The following is a 20,351-nucleotide window of genomic DNA, read 5'->3' on the forward strand; positions in this document are numbered from 1 at the left end:
ATATTTTGATTGTGGGAACCCCAAATAGCAGTCTCCTAGACTATGAATACCAAGGCCATCAGGCTGGAACTAAGATGATGGAGTGTGGAAGCTGGGCTTTTCCATGCACAGGTAAAGAAGGAAGGGACTTTCACCTGCCTTTCTCATGAGTTTCAGAGAGGTTTAGGATTAAAGTCCACCATGGTTAAGTGTGACCTCTGTTAGTAAGAGCTTTGGCTCTTGCTACTTTTGTGGGTCCCTCAAGGGTGGGAACAGCAGGACCCTGAGATAAAAACTGGGGACCAGAAGGAAGAACTTGACAACTTTGATTGCTTTGCTACCTGCACAGGGAGCCTGGAGCCAGAGGGAATGGGCCCTGGGAGCCTTGGATCTCCTCTTCAGGTGAGTACAGTCCATCCACAGACTTGCCCAAAATCAGGAATCACATCCATTTCCATAGATATGGGGGATGGACTGTGAAGCTGGTGGCCTTATGTGTAGGTTATTTCTTTACAAAAAGAGGCATTGGGGGAACACAGTAATAACTATACTGTGCTGCCTTTCTTCTGGGTTTCCAACTGATTCCTTGGGCCCTTGGGATCTTTGGTCTCCTAAATTAGTACCCATCTATTACAACAGATGAACAAGATTCACCACTTGTAAATCTCCATTCTACAAGAATCAGGTCTGCTGTCTGCTGTCTTTGGGCCACCCAGCACACACCCAAAGTCTCTCCCCCTCCCCTTGGTTTTCTATGGCGCGAATGTATGTCAAGCTCAGTAAAATTTCTACTTGTTCATGTTGAAAGAACATTATCGCAATATGTGCTCTGAATGTCACTTCTCTGTCAAGAAGTAGGCAGCGTGTCATCAAGCGGTCTCAGGAATTCATTTATCATTGCATTAATCAGAGTTGCTCTGTACTGACACATATGTGTATAAAAACCATGTGTATTCCGGGATTGTGCTCACATGTACATTTATGTGTTTGTGTGTGCACATTTAGGCCAAATGTAATTTCTCATTGGTCTTCCAAATAATATTATATCTTAAGGTGTAGGCAACATATCATCACAAGTCCTCAGGAACTGATTGATCAGTGTTCCTATGTATATATGCATAAATGTGTATGTACACACACATTTATATTAATCAAGATCCCTCTCATTTTTTTTTATCTTCTCCCTCTCCACTGAGAACACAAATAAAAGCAAACCCATTGCACACAACATTCAATCTGAAAAATTAAAAAAAAAAATTTCCACTTGCCTATGTCCTAAAACACATTTCTCACTCTGCACCAGAGCCTTGCATTTTTAAGTGGGAGAGACCAGCATGTTTCAACATTGTTCCTCAGGAATTGTATCCATTGCATTTATGGCCCTTATTCATGCATTCCCCATTCATGGGTAACCCCTCAAATTCCCTTTACCATCTCAAAAAGGACAATACATATTCTTATACCTCCTTTGAATTTGTTTTGCTTAAAACTAATTCCTCCCTTAATCTATGTTGCCTCTAACTCCCCTTCCCATTTTTCCTTCTCCCTTGTCACTGCCGAGTAAATTATATTTCTCCATGGAGTTCTGTGTTGTGTGTATCCTTCCTTCCTTGGCCTAGATGAGTGAGATTCAGGCATCAGATGTCCCCCCTCACTCCTTGTTTATAGAGATATCTACTTGTGGACCTTACCCGAGATAACATTTCCTAGCCCTCCTTTCTCTCCACCCCCTTTTCCTCTTTCCAGTCTCTCCTCAAGATCTCCTCAAGATGTAACAGAACCACTTCCAGCTTCATTCTACTATGATTCTCTCTGTGAGCCCCCATAGGGATCTGAGGGAATGCATGTCATCTCACCCTAATATAACAAGCTTGTCCTTTTGAGTCTCTGAGTCTCATTCATCCTGGATTACTTTTTGGAATTTCTCTTCACTTGTGTTTAAACTTCTAAAGTTTTCTCCATTTATATTTTTTTCTTTAGGAATGCTTGAAAGTAATTTCACTAAAGATCCTTTTCTCCTGATGGTATTATATTTGTTTTTGCTTCATAAATTACTCTTGAACATAAGATCATGTCCTTTGCCTCCTGTCATATCCTATTCTCAGATATTTGCTGTTTAATGAGAGTTGCTTCCAAATGGTGTCTGGTTTTAATGGAAGCTCCTTGGTACTTGAATTATATTGGACTTTCTGGCTGCTTATAGGATTTTTCTCATTGACTTGGAAACTCTGATTTCCTGGGAATTTTCATTCTGACATCTCTTTCAGGAAGTTGATGTGGTTCCAGATCAACACAGAAAGAATTCTGAGAGGTTTCCTCTTGTCCATCAGGAGCTGTATTCACCTAAGAGCATACAGGGTAGTTATGGGAAAGGCTACTTAGTTTGGGAGACGAAAGGAGGTTGCCTATATTGGGAAATTTTGGTACTTTGCCAAGGCTCTTGAGACTGGAAAGGGGTTCAGGGTATGGCCTTTTTATTATTATTCACTTTGTTGTTAATGCTTAGTATATTTTTCTTTTTTTGTTATTATAGCTTTTCATTGACAGAACATATGCATGGGTAATTTTTCAACATTGACCCTTGTAATCACTACTATTCCAACTTTTCCCTTCTTTCCCTCCTCTCCCTCTCCTAGATGGCAGCTGTCTCAAATATGTTAATGTTAAAGTATATCTTAAATACAATATATTGTACATGTTTATACAGTTCTCTTGTTGCACAAGAAAAATCAGATTTAGAAAGGTAAAAATAACCTGGGAAGAAAAACAAAAATGCAAGCAAACAACAACAGAAAGAGTGCAAATGCTATGTTGTGCACACTCATTTCCCAGTGTTCTTTCACTAGGTGTAGCTAATTCTGTTCATCACTGATCAACCGGAACTGAATTGGATCTTCTCATTGCCAAAGAGAGCCACTTCCATCAGAACTGATCCTTATATAGTATTGTTGAAGTGTATAATGATCTCGTATTTCTGCTCATTTCACTTAGCATCAGTTCATATAAGTCTCTCCAGGCCTCTCTGTAGTCATCCTGCTGGTCATTTCTTACAGAACAATAATATTATATAACATTCATATACGACAGTTTATTCAGACATTCTCCAGTTGATGGGCATCCATTCCATTTCCAGATTCTAGCCACTATGAAAAGGGCTGCCACATACATTTTTGCACATACAGATTACTTTCCCTTTAATATCTCTTTAGGATATAAGCCCAGTAGAAACACTGCTGGATCAAAGGGTATGTACAGTTTGATAACTTTTTGAGCTTACTTACAAATTGTTCTCCACAGTAGTTCACAATTCCACCAATAATGCATCAATGTCCCTATTTTCCCACATCCCCTCCAACATTCGTCATTAACTTTTCCTGTCATCTTAGCCAATCTGACAGATATGTAATGGTATCTCAGAGTTGTCTTAATATGCATTTCTTGATCAATAGTGATTTATAACACCTTTTCATGTGAGTAGAAATAGTTTCAATTTCATCATCTGAAAATTTTCTGTTCATTATCCTTTGCCCATTTATCAATTGGAGAATGGCTTAATTTCTTATAGTCAATTCTCTATATATTTTTGAAATGGGGCCTTTATCAGAACCTTTAACTGTAAAAATGTTTTCCCAATTTATTGCTTCCCTTCTAATCTTGTCTACATTAGTTTTGTTTGTACAAAAGCTTTTTAACTTGATATAATCAAAATTTTGTATTTTGTGATCAATAATGATCTCTAATTTTTCTTTGGTCAAATTCCTTCCTCCTCCACAAGTCTGAGAGGAAACTACCCTATGTTTTTCTAATTTATTTATAATCTCATTCTTTATGAAGGCATGGTCTTTTATGACTTCTAAGATGTTTGCTTTATGGACTTTATCTGGAAAAGGAATGTTCTTTTGACTGTGCAAGCTTATGAAAAGGACAGCTTTTTAGAGTTTGTTCTTTGGACAAGGTTTTATGAACTCCTTAATTCTTTCTTTCACAAAACTTGTTTCTTTTTCATTTAATTTCTTCTCAAGGACTCTTCCATTCATAAACATGTCTAACTCCAGCTCTTACATTTCCAAAAATTCTTGTTCCACTAGGTGTATACTTCTAATTAAATTTTTACCACAAAGGACTATTGTTCTTTACCCAAAGCATTCTCTTTATTATATTGACTGTATAGTTTTGGACGTTTGGTTTAGAATGAGATTATGTTCATTGTTTTCCCAATGTTAAACTACCCTTCCAATCCTTGGATCTTTGATAATTCACTGTGGTGTTTTGGTAGGATTTTGTTTAAAATTGGAAGGAGAGACTGTTCATTCTTTGACTTACAATTTACTTTCTGTATCTGGACTTTTCTTGGTTTCAGTATTTGGTCTGTTAGATTCCTAAAAGGATTCTTGTAGGATTTGCAGGAATTAGTGGTGAAGTATGGATACTTAACTGTTTAGAGATTTGCTAGAATTTTCCTGTCCGCTGATAATTTGAATATTTCATTCTCTTGGCAGTATTCCTCTTTACTTATCTTTCTCAGTTTCTTTAGTATAAAATTGCACATATGTTCTGATCATCCCTTTTATTCTAGTTTTCTTGTGATTTTACCTTTGCCCTTTGCTATTTTATTGACAGGATTTTCTACTTTCTTCCTATCAGATTAGCTAAGTGTTTTCTCCATTTTATTAGTCATTTCAAAGAAGCCATTTTTAGTTTTGTCATTTAAAAAAAAAAAATCCAATTGATCTTATTCCCCAATTTTAATATCTTCTCTTTTGTATTTTAGTTTTGTTCTTTTGTTTTTTAAATTTTTTTTTTATAATGCATATTCAGTTAATCTACTTTTTGATATTGTTAAGGTGTGATGGTAAATCTGTTTCCCCTCTGAGGACTGCTTTGGCTGAATTCCAGAAATTCTGGGATGTTTAATTAATCATTCTCATTTTGATTTGCAAACTTGTCATTTCCAAAATTTGTTCTCTGACTCAGCCATTATTTAACATGTTACTGGTAAATTTCCATTTAGGCTTGTATCTTTTTTTGGTGATCCCTGAACCAATTTCTATTCTTATTTCATTAAGGAACAAAAGGATATAGTCATTATTGCTCCCTTTTTACATTTGTCTGCAATGAATTAACTTAGTGGTTAATTTTTGTAGAAGTTCCATGTGTTGCAAAGAAATATGCATATTCCTCTATTTAGAAGATACCGTAAGTCATTTAACTCTGATTTCTTGAAATATTTGGTCATCTCTTTAGTTTTTATCCCATTGCACATTTCTTCATCCCCCTTATTCCTTTTAGTTTTCTTGCAGATTTTCCTTTCTCTCTTGCTGTTTGACTATTCCTGCTAAGTTTTCTAATTTCATCCATTTTTCTTCCCCTTTTTAACAAAGATTTCCCTCCCTCATCTCACTGTCCATTTTCTTTTCTGTTTTGCCTAGATTCTTGTTTTCATTTTCATAGCTCCTCTATTCACCTGCTCTTTCTTTTGTCCCTGTACACTTCATACAATCAAAGCCTCCAAGGTATCATTCTGAGGTCTGTGCTGTGGGTGCTTTCTGCCACTGGTTGTAAGCCAACCCCACAGTTGTCTCCATTTCAGAATACTGTATATCAGGGCATGTGTCAAAGAGAAAACTGATTCTTAGCAGGGAACATCCCATCCAGATATTCATCCTCTCTTCTTGTCCTTTTATTTTTCTTATACATACATTTTCCTAGAAATTTCAACCTTGTATCCATACTGTCCTACTCCTCCAAGTGCTAGTTCCCTCCTAGGTGTGACACCTCCTAAATCCCTATGCCTCAGCATGGGATTCCTTATCTCCTATAAGAATATTCATCAGTGGAAACCACTCCCAAAATCAGGCCTCTTTCCTTGCTCTATCTTTTCCAACTTTCCACACTTCTCCCTGAGTATCCATGTGGTCTTCTCCTTGGAAATCTCAAAAATGTAAAAAAGGAATAGATTCCTTAGTTGTTCAGTAGTAAAATAATAGAATAAAGGAAATAAACTGTGAGATATGACTTAACATAAACAGGTGAAAAATTCACAATGGCCATTCCCTTTGGCAAAAGATGGTTTCTTTAGGAGAAGAAGTTATTGCTAAAATGCAGAGATGAAGTAGCCATAGGGAATGGGAAATATGAAATGTAGCAATATGGTTACCAAGGAAAAGAGTTTGGAAGACTCCATTGAAGGAACATGCCATGAGGCCTGAGTAGGCCAATCCATTATGACACTTCCCATCATAAGACATTCTCCATAATAATTCCATCATTTCTCAGCTTTCTTCTATCTGATCTTATAAAATTCTTTTCTCAACATTCAGTCAGACTCTTAGCAACCAAGGATTTAAGAGGTGACTCTGACACTAATAAAGGGGATAACCTTTGGGAAATCCCTTCCCTGTGTTTCAGTTTCCTCCTGTACATTGAGGAGGGTTGAACTTTTTAATTCTGAAGTGTACAGCTCTACATCTTAGGTCTTTTGATGATTTAGGAGGTGATGACATTCAAGGATGTGGCTGTGGACTTCACCCAGGAGGAATGGGGCCTCTTGGACCATTCTCAGAAGGAGTTGTACAAGGAGGTCATGCTGGAGAATGCCAGGAACCTGCTCTCTCTGGGTAAGGACTCTTCCCCTGATAATTCCAAGTCTACAATCAAAGGGATTATCTTCAATCCCCCGTGTGCAGGGTTTTTATTTGGCTTTTTTGGGGGGATGAGAAAGTTATGAGTTAGGAAAAGGAAAATGCTGGTCTTTGCATTATTAGATGGGACCATGAGGGTGTCTTGTGTTGTTTCTGAAGCTCTCTCTTACCAAATCTAGGCAGCTTCAGGTCAATGATCAAATCAGAATAGAAGCATCTCAACCATGGAAGTAATCTCAGAAGTGATTTCATTTAACTTTTATCTGGACACACAAATTTTCTCTGTCAAAGCTCTGAAAATTGCTCAGGCAGCTTTTCTTTACAACCCTTTCCTCTAGGGGACAGCTCTAATATTTGGAATATTTATCTTTTTAACAGGCATCAATTTGTAGCCCAAAGCACCTTGTTGTCTCTAGTATAAGAAGTTTCTCTTTAATCTTTCTTCAAGTTCCAGCACGAGTGGTGGGAAAGAAAGGGAAGGGAATAAGCATTTTTTTTCACATACTATTTTCCAGGTTCTGTACCCTGTGCTTTCTATAAAATACAGTAACAACAATATTGTTTAAGAACAATTTCCAGCAAATAAGTTATTTTGACTATTCTAAATATCTAAATTAGCAATAAAGAACAAATGAGGAAAGATGTTATTTGTATCCAGAGAAAGGGGGAGGAGGGTTTGGCTCATTTTCAGAACAAGTAGGACAACAGGATAATGTGACACATCCCATTTAGGGTTATTTGCTTTATAAGCACTACTGGGTAAGTAGAGACTGATATGTGTGAACATGATGGGGTGAATCTCAAAATGGAGAAGCAAATTACAAAGTTCTCTCCATCTTCATCCCTAACTGATTTCCATACCCAGGACTTCCAGTTCCTAGAGAAGATGTGATCTTTTATTTTAACCAAAGGGAAGCGCCATGGATGCTGGACCAAGAAGGCCTGAGTTGCTGCCCTCCAGGTGAGTGAGGTGGAAGCAGGTGTATGTGAGTTGTGGTTACAAGAGACTTCTAGAAGTTAATAAGAAATAACTGCTAGGTTTGGGGGAGAAAGACCAGTCTTGGAATTCTTTTTCAGATTTTTTTGACGGCCTTCCTGTTATTGAATCTTAGTTTCCCATCTATAAAATAACAGGGTTGAACTCTGTGGCCCTCTAGATCCCTTCCAGTGATCATCTATGATTCTATAAGAAGTCATTGTTTGGAATTTTGGTCAAGGGAATTCTCCTGAAAGTTCCAAAAGGGATTAGGTTTTCCAAGGTGAGCCATTTCCTAGAACGTCTTCAAGTCAGCAAAGATTTAAGTGTCTGCTACATGCTAAACCCTGGGCTAAATATCAAGAATATAAAGAGATACAAGGGACATCTGCTTTCCTAGAGGCCACAGACTAGAGGGGCAGATGCTATGACAGCAACTATGTAGAAACCCACCAGGTGCCAGATAAAGTGGATAAATTTATTGCCTCACTAAATCATTTATTAGTGAGGATAATAATGGTTAATGAAGGAGAACACAACCGAGGATGGAATAGTCAACATGAAATCAAATGACTAGTATTTCTATAGCACCTGCTATATGTCATGCAGTATGATGTCATAGAACTCTAGGATTAGGGGGGCAATTGTTATGCCCATTTTGCAAATAAAGAAACTGAGGCAAATAGGGATCTTGTTGACTAGCACATTTATGAAGTGGGATTAAAACTCGGGTCTTCATGACTAAAAGTTCTATCCATTGTACCACCAACTGCATTCTGATTTTGAAACAAATATGACGAAAAAGTTTACACATGCATGAGATCAAAAATAGGAAGAGAATTGGACAAGCTCCCATTCTTTAAACTCTAACCAGTCAAAAAGAATTGTCATTTACTTTTAAAAAAGATTTATATTTCTATTGGCTCATGACATATATGACATTAAATAAAAAATGTACTTGAGGGTCAATTGCAAGTGTTGCTTTACATTGTTTTTTAATAATATTTTTAAAAATATTTTTGAAAGTCCCCCTTATTCCTTTTGAAATTATAGAATGTCTACAGATATGGCTTTTGAAAGGATAGAATGTCTACAGATATAACTGGGTTTTTTTCTACCACTGGTGAAGTAGCTATACTCTCACTGAAACCTGACTGAATGACCAATCCCTTGGAATGAAATTAATGACATTTTAAAATTATTGGTTCTGCTTATTTTAGATTTTTCTCTTTTCCTTGGAAAATAGAAAATAAATGACTTACTGTTCTGCTGATGGGGGAAGGGGATATATACTTACATACATACACGCCTATATCATGTCTATATTTACTTTACTATTTGTTATTCCTATTGTTTTTCAGAAGGAGATATGGGAATTGAAATGAAAGAAACTACTGCACACAGAAGCCTGTCTATGGTAGAAAGTCACATGCAAAGATTCATGAGTGATAGTCTCTGTGATTTTACTTGGACAGAAATCTGTATGACACATGACTTTATCCACCCTGGAAAAAAGCATTATGAACGTAACCAATTGGGAATGAGTTTTAGAGAAAGAAGAGATATTATTGGACCTCAGGGAAGCCACACTGGAGCAAACCTGTATGAATGTAAGCAATGTGGAAAGGCTTTTACGAAAAAGGGCACTCTTATTGTACATCAGAGAATCCACACTGGAGAGAAACCTTATGAATGTAAACAGTGTGGAAAGGGTTTTAGACAAAGGGGAGGTCTTGCTGCACATCAGGCAATCCACACCGGAGAGAAACCATATGAATGTAAACAGTGTGGAAAGGCCTTTAGGCAAAGGGGAGCTCTTACTGCACATGAAACAATCCACACGGGAGAGAAACCTTATGAATGCAACCAATGTGGAAAGGCTTTTAGATATAAGAAAAGTCTTATTGGACATCAGGGAATCCACACTGGAGAGAAACCTTATGAATGTTATCAATGTGGAAAGGGTTTTATAAAAAGGAGAGCTCTTATTGTACATCAGGGAATACACACAGGAGAGAAACCATATGAATGTAACCAATGTGGAAAGGCCTTTAGGCAAATGGGACCTCTTACTGCACATCAGAGAATCCACACTGGAGAGAGACCTTATGAATGTAAGCAGTGTGGGAAAGCTTTTAGGTGTAAGACAAATCTCACTAGACATCAGAGAATCCACACTGGAGAAAAACCTTATGAATGTAACCTATGTGGAAAGGCTTTTATAGAAAGGAGACCCCTTACTGCACATCAGAGAATTCATACTGGAGAGAAACCTTATAAATGTAACCAATGTGGAAAGGCCTTTAGGCAAATGGGAACTCTTACTGCACATCAGAGAATCCACACTGGAGAAAAACCTTATGAATGTAACCAATGTGGAAAGGGTTTTACAGACAATAGATCACTTAGTTTACATGAGAGAGTCCACACTGAAGAGAAACCTTTTGAATGTAAGCAATGTGGAAAGGCCTTTAGGCAAAAGGGAAGTCTTACTGTCCATGAGAGAATCCACACTGGAGAGAAACCTTATGAATGTTACCAATGTGGAAAGGGTTTTACAGACAACAGATCACTTAATCAACATCAGAGAATCCACACGGAAGAGAAACCATATGAATGTAACCAATGTGGAAAGGCCTTTAGGCAAAGGGGAAGTCTTACTAGACATCAGAGAATCCACACTGGAGAGAAACCTTATGAATGTAAACCATGTGGAAAAAGTTTCAGGTACAAGACGAGTCTTACTGGGCATCAGGGAATCCATACTGGAGAGAAACCTTATGAATGTAATCAATGTGGAAAGGCTTTTATAGACAATAAATCACTTACTGTACATGAGAGAACCCACACTGAAGAGAAACCATATGAATGTAACCAATGTGGAAAGGGCTTTAGCAAAAGGGGAGTCCTTACTGCACATCAGAGAATCCATACCGGAGAGAAACCATATGAATGTAACCATTGTGGAAAGACCTTTAGGCAAAGGGGAGTTCTTACTGCACATCAGAGAATCCACACTGGAGAGAAACCTTATGAATGTAAGCAGTGTGGAGAGACTTTTAGGTATAAGATAAGTCTTATTGTACATCAGAAAAGTCACATGGGAGAGAAATCTTATGAATGTATCCAATAAGGAATGAGCTGTATAAAAATTTGATTGGCTAGTGCCAAATTTGTGAAGAAAGGTAAAATGAAGAAGAACATGAATCAGAGAACATTGGGAGAAGATGTGGTGGTAATGATTCCTTTTATATTTAGCCTTCTCTAGCCATAACCCAAGGGTACAGGGAGAAAGGAAACAAAAGATGAGTAGGGATAGCAAATAGGTTCTTAGGCATATTGGATCCTTCTTTTCCACCTGATCATCTATTTTAAAGGCAGCATGGGAGAATGGAAATATTACTAGATTTGGATCCAGAGGACATGGATTGAAATACCACTCTGATGTTGGAAAAGTAACTTCACTTAATGGGTCTTGGGGCATTTATGTCAGAATTAAGGCCTCTTCTGGTTCTAAATTTTTTGGGGAAATCTAAGAAGTCGAAGAAGAGCCTAAAGATGAATCATATTCCCTTTTGCCACTTCTTGCTGGATCCTCAGCTTCTGATTAGGGCTAATAACTCAGATTACTTCACTGTATATGACTGGAGTTTAGAGAGACAACAAGATATGGGGAACTCTAAACCCAGATCATTGGTGAATTAGGAAATTTGCACTGCATTCCTAAATGAACAACTCTGCATTTAATGAAATAGATTTCTTGCCATTTTCATTCAGGGAAAAAATAAAAGATGTTTTTAAGAATAAAAAAATTCAACTCTTATTCAGCTTATATCTATTATAAGCTTATTTCAGCTTATATCTATCAAATTGGTAGTGGTGACCCCAACTGTTCGAAATAATTTTGGGGAGCTATAGGACTAGCAGCACAATAATAAATGTGTATAGCTACGGATTGGTCTAGCTGTTGTGAAAAGTCATTTGATATTGGGATTTGTTAAAAGGTGATCAAATGCCCATCTTTTGTGACACAAAAGACCCCACTGCAAGACATAAACTCTAGTTCAAGCTACACTATGATTGCAGTGTTTTAGTTTGGTCTTATTTGTTTTAATTTTTGGTAGCAGAAACAAATATAGGTGGAAAAGAGAAATAAAATGGATACTCTTCAGTTGGAGAATTGTGTCATGTGAACATACTGGAATATTGATTGAGTCCTAAGGACCATTGAATATGAAGAATTCAGAGGATCTTAAGGGTATATAAATTAACAGATTGAAGTAAACTAAATGAAGAAAACATGGTGACTCCCTCAAATACTCAATCTGATCAGTGATCTCTTCCATTTGAAATAGAACATGAATGCATTTCTATCCTTCCCATGTGACTCTTGCTTATGTCTCACATACGTTCACCACAGATTGTCCATCCATCCTATATGATGGAGTCCCACCATCTCAAGAACATTTACAGTGTGTTGAGGATCATGCTTAAGTGTGGAATACAGAAAGCATGTAAAATATTTCAAGGGTGGATTCAGTTCTCCAAAGCCCCCTGCCATAGCTATGAATCTCAATTCACTAGAGAAATTAAAGGAATGTACTAATTTTTATCTCACTCTCTGAGCAGAACTGACTGATTCTAGGAACACCTCTGACCCACAACGGCATTCAGTGGTAAGAGTCTGGACATCATAAAACAAATTTACTGATGCAGATGTTGCTTGTGAAAGAATGTATACTTTTATTTTAATAATCTTGCTGTACTTAACAATTATATATATATATATATATTTTTTTTTTTCCCCCTGTATTGGGAATGAAATAGAGGTTCTGAAATTTTCAGTGCAATTGCCTCCATCTCTTTGTATCATCATCTTCTCATGTGACATGATCAATTCTGCTGGCTTATCAACACTCTTCTTTACTTTGAGTTCATCTTCTCTTCTAGTCCTGCAATTCTTTTTTTTTTTTTTTTTTTTTGAGGCAATCGGGGTTAAGTGACTTGCTCAGGATCACACAGCTACAAAGTATTAAGTGCCTGATACCAGATTTGAACTCGCGTCCTCCTGAGTTCAGGGATGTCCTATTCACTGAGCCACCTATCTGCCCCGTCCTACAATTCTTTAATGAGAAGAATAAGCAATGTCAATTATCCCAACAGAAGGCACCAAGAGAGTTCAGAAAATGCATTGATCAGCAAACCTCTGACTCCCTTGACAAATGGACAGAGGCAGATGCAAAAGATGACACCAAAGTGGATTATAAATTAACCGGGCAAATCTCTTAAGTTTTGTAGTCAATTTGTGCTAACAATGGAAAAACATACCTTTGGCACCCTAAAATCTGAGAGCCATATTTGGTAGAAAGGGGGTGACTGGACTCAGATGACAATAAAGGACAGAGAGAGACTGACGAATTTGCACAGTTCTGCCTCACTTAAATCCAACTCGCACACAAATCAAGAAATCACTCCTGATGGCATTAGTCTTCTTTAGGAACAAAAGACCCCCATCACCAACAGTCTTCAGATGAAGAATCATGATTTCAAAATGTTACTGTTCCTTGTCATTAAATGCAAAAGTTCAGTTTAGCCATCACTCACTTTTTTTTTGAGGGGAACAATTATTTATTTATTTATTTTAATTGAAGCTTTGTATTTTCAAAACATGGGAGGATAATTTTTCACCATTGACCTTTGCAAAACCTTGTATGCCAATTTACCCCCCCTTCCTTCCATCCCCTACCTAGATGGCAAGTAATCCAATATATATTAAATTTGAATTGAGGAAATGGAGGTAAAAGTTTAAAGGCAGAGAGCTCAGGGAATTTGGCTCTTTCTCAGAATAAGCTGTACAGTAAGATAATGTGCCACATAATATTTTGGGTTAAACAAGTAATGACTGAGTATGGACTCAAGAACATAATGGAATGAATCTCAAAATGGAGCTGTTCTGGAAACTCACCCTTTTCCCTAAAGAGAAGTAAAATTCTTTTTTTTTTTTTTTTTTTAATAACTTTTTATTGACAGAACCCATGCCAGGGTAATTTTTTTTTTTTTTTTTTTTTTTTTACATTATCCCTTGCACTCACTTCTGTTCCGATTTTTCCCTCGCACCCTCCACCCCCTCCCCTAGATGGCAAGCATTCCTATATGAGTTGAATATGTCATAGTATATCCTAGATACAATGTATGTGTGCAGAATCAAACAGTTTTCTTGTTGCACAGGGAGAATTGGATTCGGAAGGTAAAAATAACCCTGGAAGAAAAGCAAAAATGCAAATAGTTTACATTCATTTCCCAGTGTTTTTTTTTCTTTGGGTGTAGCTGCTTCTGTCCATCATTGATCAATTGAAACTGAATTAGGTCTCTTTGTCAAAGAAATCCACTTCCATCAGATTACATCTTCATACAGTATTGTTGTTGACGTATATAATGATCTCCTGGTTCTGCTCATTTCACTTAGCATCAGTTCATGGAAGTCTCTCCAAGCCTCTCTGTATTCATCCTGTTGGCCATTTTTTACAGAACAATAATATTCCATAACATTCATATACCACAATTTACCCAACCATTCTCCAATTGATGGGCATCCATTCATTTTCCAATTTCTGGCCACTACAAACAGGGCTGCCACAAACATTTTGGCACATACAGGTCATTTTTCCTTCTTTAGTATCTCCTTGGGATATAAGCCCAGTAGTAGCACTGCTGGGTCAAAAGGTATGCACAGTTTGATAACTTTTTGGGCATAATTCCAGATTGTTCTCCAGAATGGTTGGATTCATTCACAACTCCACCAATGTATCAGTGTCCCAGTTTTCCCGCATCCCCTCCAACAATCATCATTATTTTTTCCTGTCATCTTAGCCAATCTGACAAGTGTGTAGTGGTATCTCAGACTTGTCTTAATTTGCATTTCTCTGATTAATAATGATTTGGAACACTCTTTCATATGAGTAGTAATAGTTTCAATTTCATCATCTGAAAATTGTCTGTTTTTATCCAACTGACCATTTGTCAATTGGAGAGATGAAAGCGATTTCTTATAAATTAGAGTCAGTTCTCTATATATTTTAAATAGGCCTTTATCAGAACCTTTAACTGTGAAGATATTTTCCCAGTTTATTTGCTTCCCTTCTAATCTTGTTTGCATTAGTTTTGTTTGTACAGAAGCTTTTTAATTTGATGTAATCAAAATTTTCTATTTTGTGATCAATAATGGTCTCTAGTTCGTCTTTAGTCACAAATTTCTTCCTCCTCCACAAGTCTGAAAGATAAACTATCCTATGTTCCTCCAATTTATTTATAATCTCGATCTTTATATCTAAATCATGGACCCATTTTGATCTTATCTTGGTATACAGTGTTAAGTGTGGGTCCATGCCTAATTTCTGACATACTAATTTCCAGTTATCCCAGCAGTTTTGTCAAATAATGAATTCTTATCCCAAAAGTTAGGATCTTTGGGTTTGTCAAACACTAGATTGCTATAGTTGACTATTCTGTCTTGTGAACCTAACCTGTTCCACTGATCAACTAATCTATTTCTTAGCCAATACCAAATGGTTTTGGTGACTGCTGCTTTATAATATAGTTTTAGATCAGGTACAGCTAGGCCACCTTCATTTGATTTTTTTTTTTCATTAATTCTTTTGAGATTCTAGACCTTTTATTATTCCATATGAATTTTGTTGTTATTTTTTCTAGGTCATTAAAATAGTTTCTTGGGAGTCTGATTGCTATAGCACTAAATAAATAGATTAATTTAGGGAGTATTGTCATCTTTATTATATTCGCTCGGCCTATCTAGGAGCACTTAATATTTTTCCAATTATTTAAGTCTGACTTTATTTGTGTGGAAAGTTTTTTGTAATTTTGCTCATATAATTCCTGACTTTACTTTGGTAGATAGATTCCCAAATATTTTATGCTGTCGACAGTTATTTTGAATGGAATTTCTCTTTCTAAATAAACTTCTATCTTCATGCCTAACTGATTCCCCCAATTCCCAGAGAAGATGTCATCTCTTATTTTGAGCAAAGGAGAGCATCATGGCTGCTGGACCAAGGCCTGAGGAGTTTCTAGCCAGATGAATGATGAGGTGAAAGCAGATGTATGAGACTTGTAATTACAAGAGGCTTCTGGTTGTTTCTAATTTTCCCCAGCAGTTTTGTCAAATAGTGAGTTCTATGCCAAAAGCTAGGGTTTTGGGGTTTGTCAAACACTAGATTGCTATAGTTATTACCTATTTTGTGCTGTGATCCTAACCTACTCCACTAATTGACTATTTCTTACTCAGTATCAAATGGTTTTAATGACCACTACTTTATAATATAGTTTTAGGTCTGGCACAGCTGGACCACCTTCATTGCATTTTTTTTTTCATTAATTCCCTTAAAATTCTTGACCTTTTGTTCTTCCAGTTGTACTCTGTCACTATTTTTTCTAGATTTCTAAAATCATTTCTTTGGTATGGCACTAAATAGGTAGATTAAATAGTATTGTCATTTTTGTTATATTTGCTTGACCTATCTATTAGTATTTGATATTTTTCTAACTGATTAGGTCGGTCTTTGTGTTTTGTATTTGTCTTCATATAGTTCCTGACTTTTCCTTCCCAAATTATCAACAATTATTTTGAATGGAATCTCTTGCTGCTGGACTTTGATGGTAATATATAAAAATGTTGATGATTTCTGTGGATTTATTTTGCATCCTGCAACTTTGCTAAAGTTGTGAATTGTTTCTAGTAGTTTTTTAGTTGATTCTCTAGGGTTCTCTAAATATATCATCATATCATATGCAAAGAGTGACAATTTGGTTTCTCATGATCTACTCTAATTCCTTAAATCTCTTTTTCTTCTCTTATTGCCAAAGTTAACAAGACATGGTTCTTCTTGAAGCCAGATTTTCTGTTCTCCAAGCTTGAAAAATGGTATTCTACAAGCCATTCTCCAATTGATAAATGGTCAAAAGATATGAACAGATAATTTTTGGATTAAGAAATAGAAACTATTTCTAACCATATGAAAAGATGCTCCAAAGTATTATTAATCAGAAAAATGCAAATTAAGACAACTCTGTGATACCACTATATACCTCTCATTGGCTAGGATGACAGGAAAAGATAATGCTGAATATTGGAGGGGATGTGGGAAAACTGGGACACTGATACATTGTTGGTGGAATTGTGAATGCATCAAACCATTCTGGAGAGCAATTTGGAACTATGTTCAAAGAGTTATCAAACTGTACATACTCTTTGATCCAGCAGCGTTACTACTGGGCTTATATCCCAGAGAGATCTTAAAGAAGGGAAAGGGACCTGTATATGCAAGAATATTTGTGGCAGCCCTTTTTGTAGTGGCTAGAAACTGGAAATTGAATGGATGCCCATCAATTGGAGAATGGCTGAATAAGTTGTGGTATACAAATGTTATGGAATATTATTGTTCTCTAAGAAATGACCAACAGGATGATTTCAAAAAGGTCTGGAGAGACTTACATGAACTGATGCTGAGTGAAATGAGCAGAACCAGGAGATCATTATACACTTTAACAACAATACTATATGATGATCAATTCTGATGGACGTGGCTCTCTTCAACAATGAGATCAACAATGAGGAACAAATCAGTTCCATTTTTTCAATAATGAAGAGAATCCGCCACACCCAGCAAAGGAACTATGGGAAATAAGTGTGAACCACAACATAGCATTTCCACTCCCTGTTTTTCTCTGCTTGCATTTTTTATTTCCTTCTCAGGTTATTTTCCCCTTATTTCTAAGTCCTATTTTTCTTGTGCAGCAAAATAACTGTATAGATATGTACACATATATTGTATTTAACATATTTAACATGTATTGGTCTACCTGCCATCTAGGGGAGGGGTGGGGGGAAGGAGGGGAAAAGTTGAAACAGAAGGTTTTGTAAGGGTCAATGCTGAAAAATTACCCATGCATATATCTTATAAATAAAAAGCTATAATAAAAAAATGATATTCTGAAAGCACAGACTTAACCATATTTTGGTTTTTGAGTTGAGGAAAAGTTTTGTAACTTCTCCAAAGCAATGTAACTTATTTTCCTCCTTTTTTTTTTTTCCTTTTCAACTCTGAAAACCTCTATATTATTAAAATGTTCCAGTTCTCAATTGTATCAAGGGAGGAAAATGATCTGTATGGCATTCAAATTACTTTCCAATTTGGTCCCTTTCTATTTTTGCAGTTTTATTTCCGTTGACTTTTCTTCATATATTCTATCTTCTGGTTGATGACTTGTGAATTTTGTGTCCTGCAACTTTGCTAAAGTTGTGAATTGTTTCTAGTAGCATTTTAGATGATTCTCTAGGGTTTTCTAAGTATGTCATCATATCATCTGCAAAATAATAATTTGACTTATTACCTACTTTAATTCCTTTGATCTTTTTCTTTGCTTATTGACAAAGCTAACATTTCTAATATTGAATAGTAATGTTAATAGTGGGCAACTTTGTTTCACCCCTGATCTTACTGGGAATGTTTGTAGTTTATTCCCATATGCTTGCTGATGGTTTTAGTAGGAGATGCTAATGATCAATTTATGGAATAATCCATTTATTCCTATATTCTTTTTTTTTTTTAAAAAAAACAGGAATGGGTGTTGGATTTTATCAAATGTCTTTTCTGCATCTAATGAGATAGTCATGATTTTTATTAGTTTGGTTACTGATATAATCAATTATGCTAATACTTTTCCTAATAGTGAACCAATCCTGCATCCTGGTATAAATCCTATTTGGTCATAGTGAATTACCCTGGGGATGACTTTCTGTAATCTCTTTACTAATATTTTATTTAAAATGTTTGCATCAATATTTATTAGGGAAATTGGTCTATAATTTTCTTTATTTTTCCCGTATCTGGTTTGGGTATTATTAGCATCATAACTGTGTCCTAAAAGGAATTTGGTAGGACTCCTGTCTCTACTTTTTTTTTCAAATAACTTGCATAGTATTGGAATTAATTGTTCTTTAAATGTTTGGTAGAATTCACATGTAAATCCATCTGGCTCTGGAGACTTTTTCTTAGAGAGTTGATTAATATCTTATATTTATTTTTTTTAAATGTGACAAATTAAATAAGTCATTTCCTCTTCTGTTAATATGGGCAATCTAATTTTGTAGGCATTTCTCCATTTCACTTAGATTATCAAATTTATCGATATATATTTGGGCAAATTACTCCTGATTATTGCTAATTTACACTTCCTTGATGAAAAGTTCTCCCTTTTCATTTTTAAGACTATTTGATTTTTTCATTCCTTTTTCTAATCAAATTAACTGAAGGTTTATCCATTTTGTTAGTTTTTTTTCATAAAATCAAGTCAATTTTATTTATTAAATCAAGTTTTCTTACTTTCAATTTTTATTAATCTCCCCTTTTCTGTTCAGAATTTCAAATCTGGTATTTAATTGGAGGATTTTAATTTGTTCTTTTTCTAGCTTTTTTAGTTGCAAGCCCAATTCACTGATCTTCTCTTTCTCTCTTTTATGCAAGTATGTTTCTAGAGATATAAAATTTCCCCTAATAACCACTTTGGCTTCATACCACAAATTTTGATATGTTGTCTCATTATTGTCATTCTCTTGGATGAAATTACCAATTGTGTCTATGATGTGTTGGTTCACCTATTCATTGATTAGGATTAGATTATTTAGATTCCTTAATTTTTGGTCTATTTTCCCCTGGTCTTTTATTGAATGTAATTTTTATTATATCATGATCTGAAAAAAATATATATATTTACTATTTCTTCTTTCTGCATTTGATTTTGAGGTCTTTATGCCCTAATATATAGTCAATTTTTGTACAGGATCCATGCACCACCCAGGAAAAAAAGGGTATTTCTGTTTTCATTCAATTTTCTCCAAAGATCTAGCACACCTAACTTTTTCTTTACCTTCTTATTTCTTATTTATTTTGTGGTTTGATTTATCTAGTTCTGAAAGAGCAAGGTTGAGATCTCCTACTATTATAGTTTTCGTGTCTATTTCTTCTTGCAGCTTTCTTAACTTCTCTAGGAATTTGGATGCTAAACCACTTTGGTGCACATATGTTTAGTATAGATATTACTTCATTATCTATGGTAGCCTTTAGTAAGATAGTTTCTTTCCTTCACTCTTTTTCCTTCACTGTTTTTGCTTTTGTCTGATCTAGATCAGGATCACTACCCCTGTTTTTTTTTGTTGTTTTTTTTTTTTATATTTCACTTGAAGCATAATAGATTCCACTCCAGCCCTTTTCCTTTACTCTTATGTAGCGCTCTGCTTTAAATGTGTTTCTTGTAAACAACATATAGGGTTTTGGCTTTTAATTCAGTCTACTATCCACATCCATTTTATGCAAGAGTTGACATCATTCACATTCACAGTTACAGAATTAGTTATTTTATTTCTTACCATTATTTATATTTCTTACCATTTTATTTACCTCAAGTTTGCTTCGTGAAATTTAAATTCCTTCATTTTACTTCCATTTTCCTCTTTATCCAGTACAATCCCCTTTCTACCTCTAGTTTCTTCATTATTTGGAGGTCAAATTTTTTGTTTAACTCTAGTCTTTTCATTAGAAATAAATGAAATTCATCTGTATTATGAATGTCCATCTTCTTCCCTGTAAGATGATGCTCAGTTTAGCTGGATAGTTGATTCTTGGCTGCAATCCAAGTTCTTTTCCTTTCATAATATCAGATTCCAGGCCGTTCAATCCTTT

At 35.7% G+C, this 20,351-nt stretch overlaps 1 protein-coding gene across 1 annotated transcript; it reads left to right on the plus strand.

Annotated features, from left to right (window-relative positions):
• Positions 1 to 74: 74 nt before the first annotated feature.
• Positions 75 to 11,048, plus strand: LOC105749646 (zinc finger protein 2 homolog). Its single transcript, XM_031949152.1, has 6 exons — positions 75 to 111; positions 245 to 381; positions 6,470 to 6,596; positions 7,486 to 7,581; positions 8,961 to 9,086; positions 9,675 to 11,048. Exons 1-6 carry the CDS (start codon positions 75 to 77, stop codon positions 10,727 to 10,729), a joined length of 1,578 nt encoding a protein of 525 aa, XP_031805012.1. The 3' UTR covers positions 10,730 to 11,048.
• Positions 11,049 to 20,351: the final 9,303 nt, after the last annotated feature.

The sequence above is a fragment of the Sarcophilus harrisii genome, chromosome 1 (assembly GCF_902635505.1).
Source record: "Sarcophilus harrisii chromosome 1, mSarHar1.11, whole genome shotgun sequence".
NCBI classification, from domain to species: Eukaryota; Metazoa; Chordata; class Mammalia; order Dasyuromorphia; family Dasyuridae; genus Sarcophilus; species Sarcophilus harrisii.

Coding starts and splice junctions, on each gene's coding strand:
- LOC105749646 (XM_031949152.1), top strand. CDS start 75: ATGATGGAGTGTGGAAGCTGGGCTTTTCCATGCACAG. Junction 112..244: donor CTGGGCTTTTCCATGCACAG/GTAAAGAAGGAA, acceptor GGGTCCCTCAAG/GGTGGGAACAGCAGGACCCT. Junction 6,597..7,485: donor CAGGAACCTGCTCTCTCTGG/GTAAGGACTCTT, acceptor TTCCATACCCAG/GACTTCCAGTTCCTAGAGAA.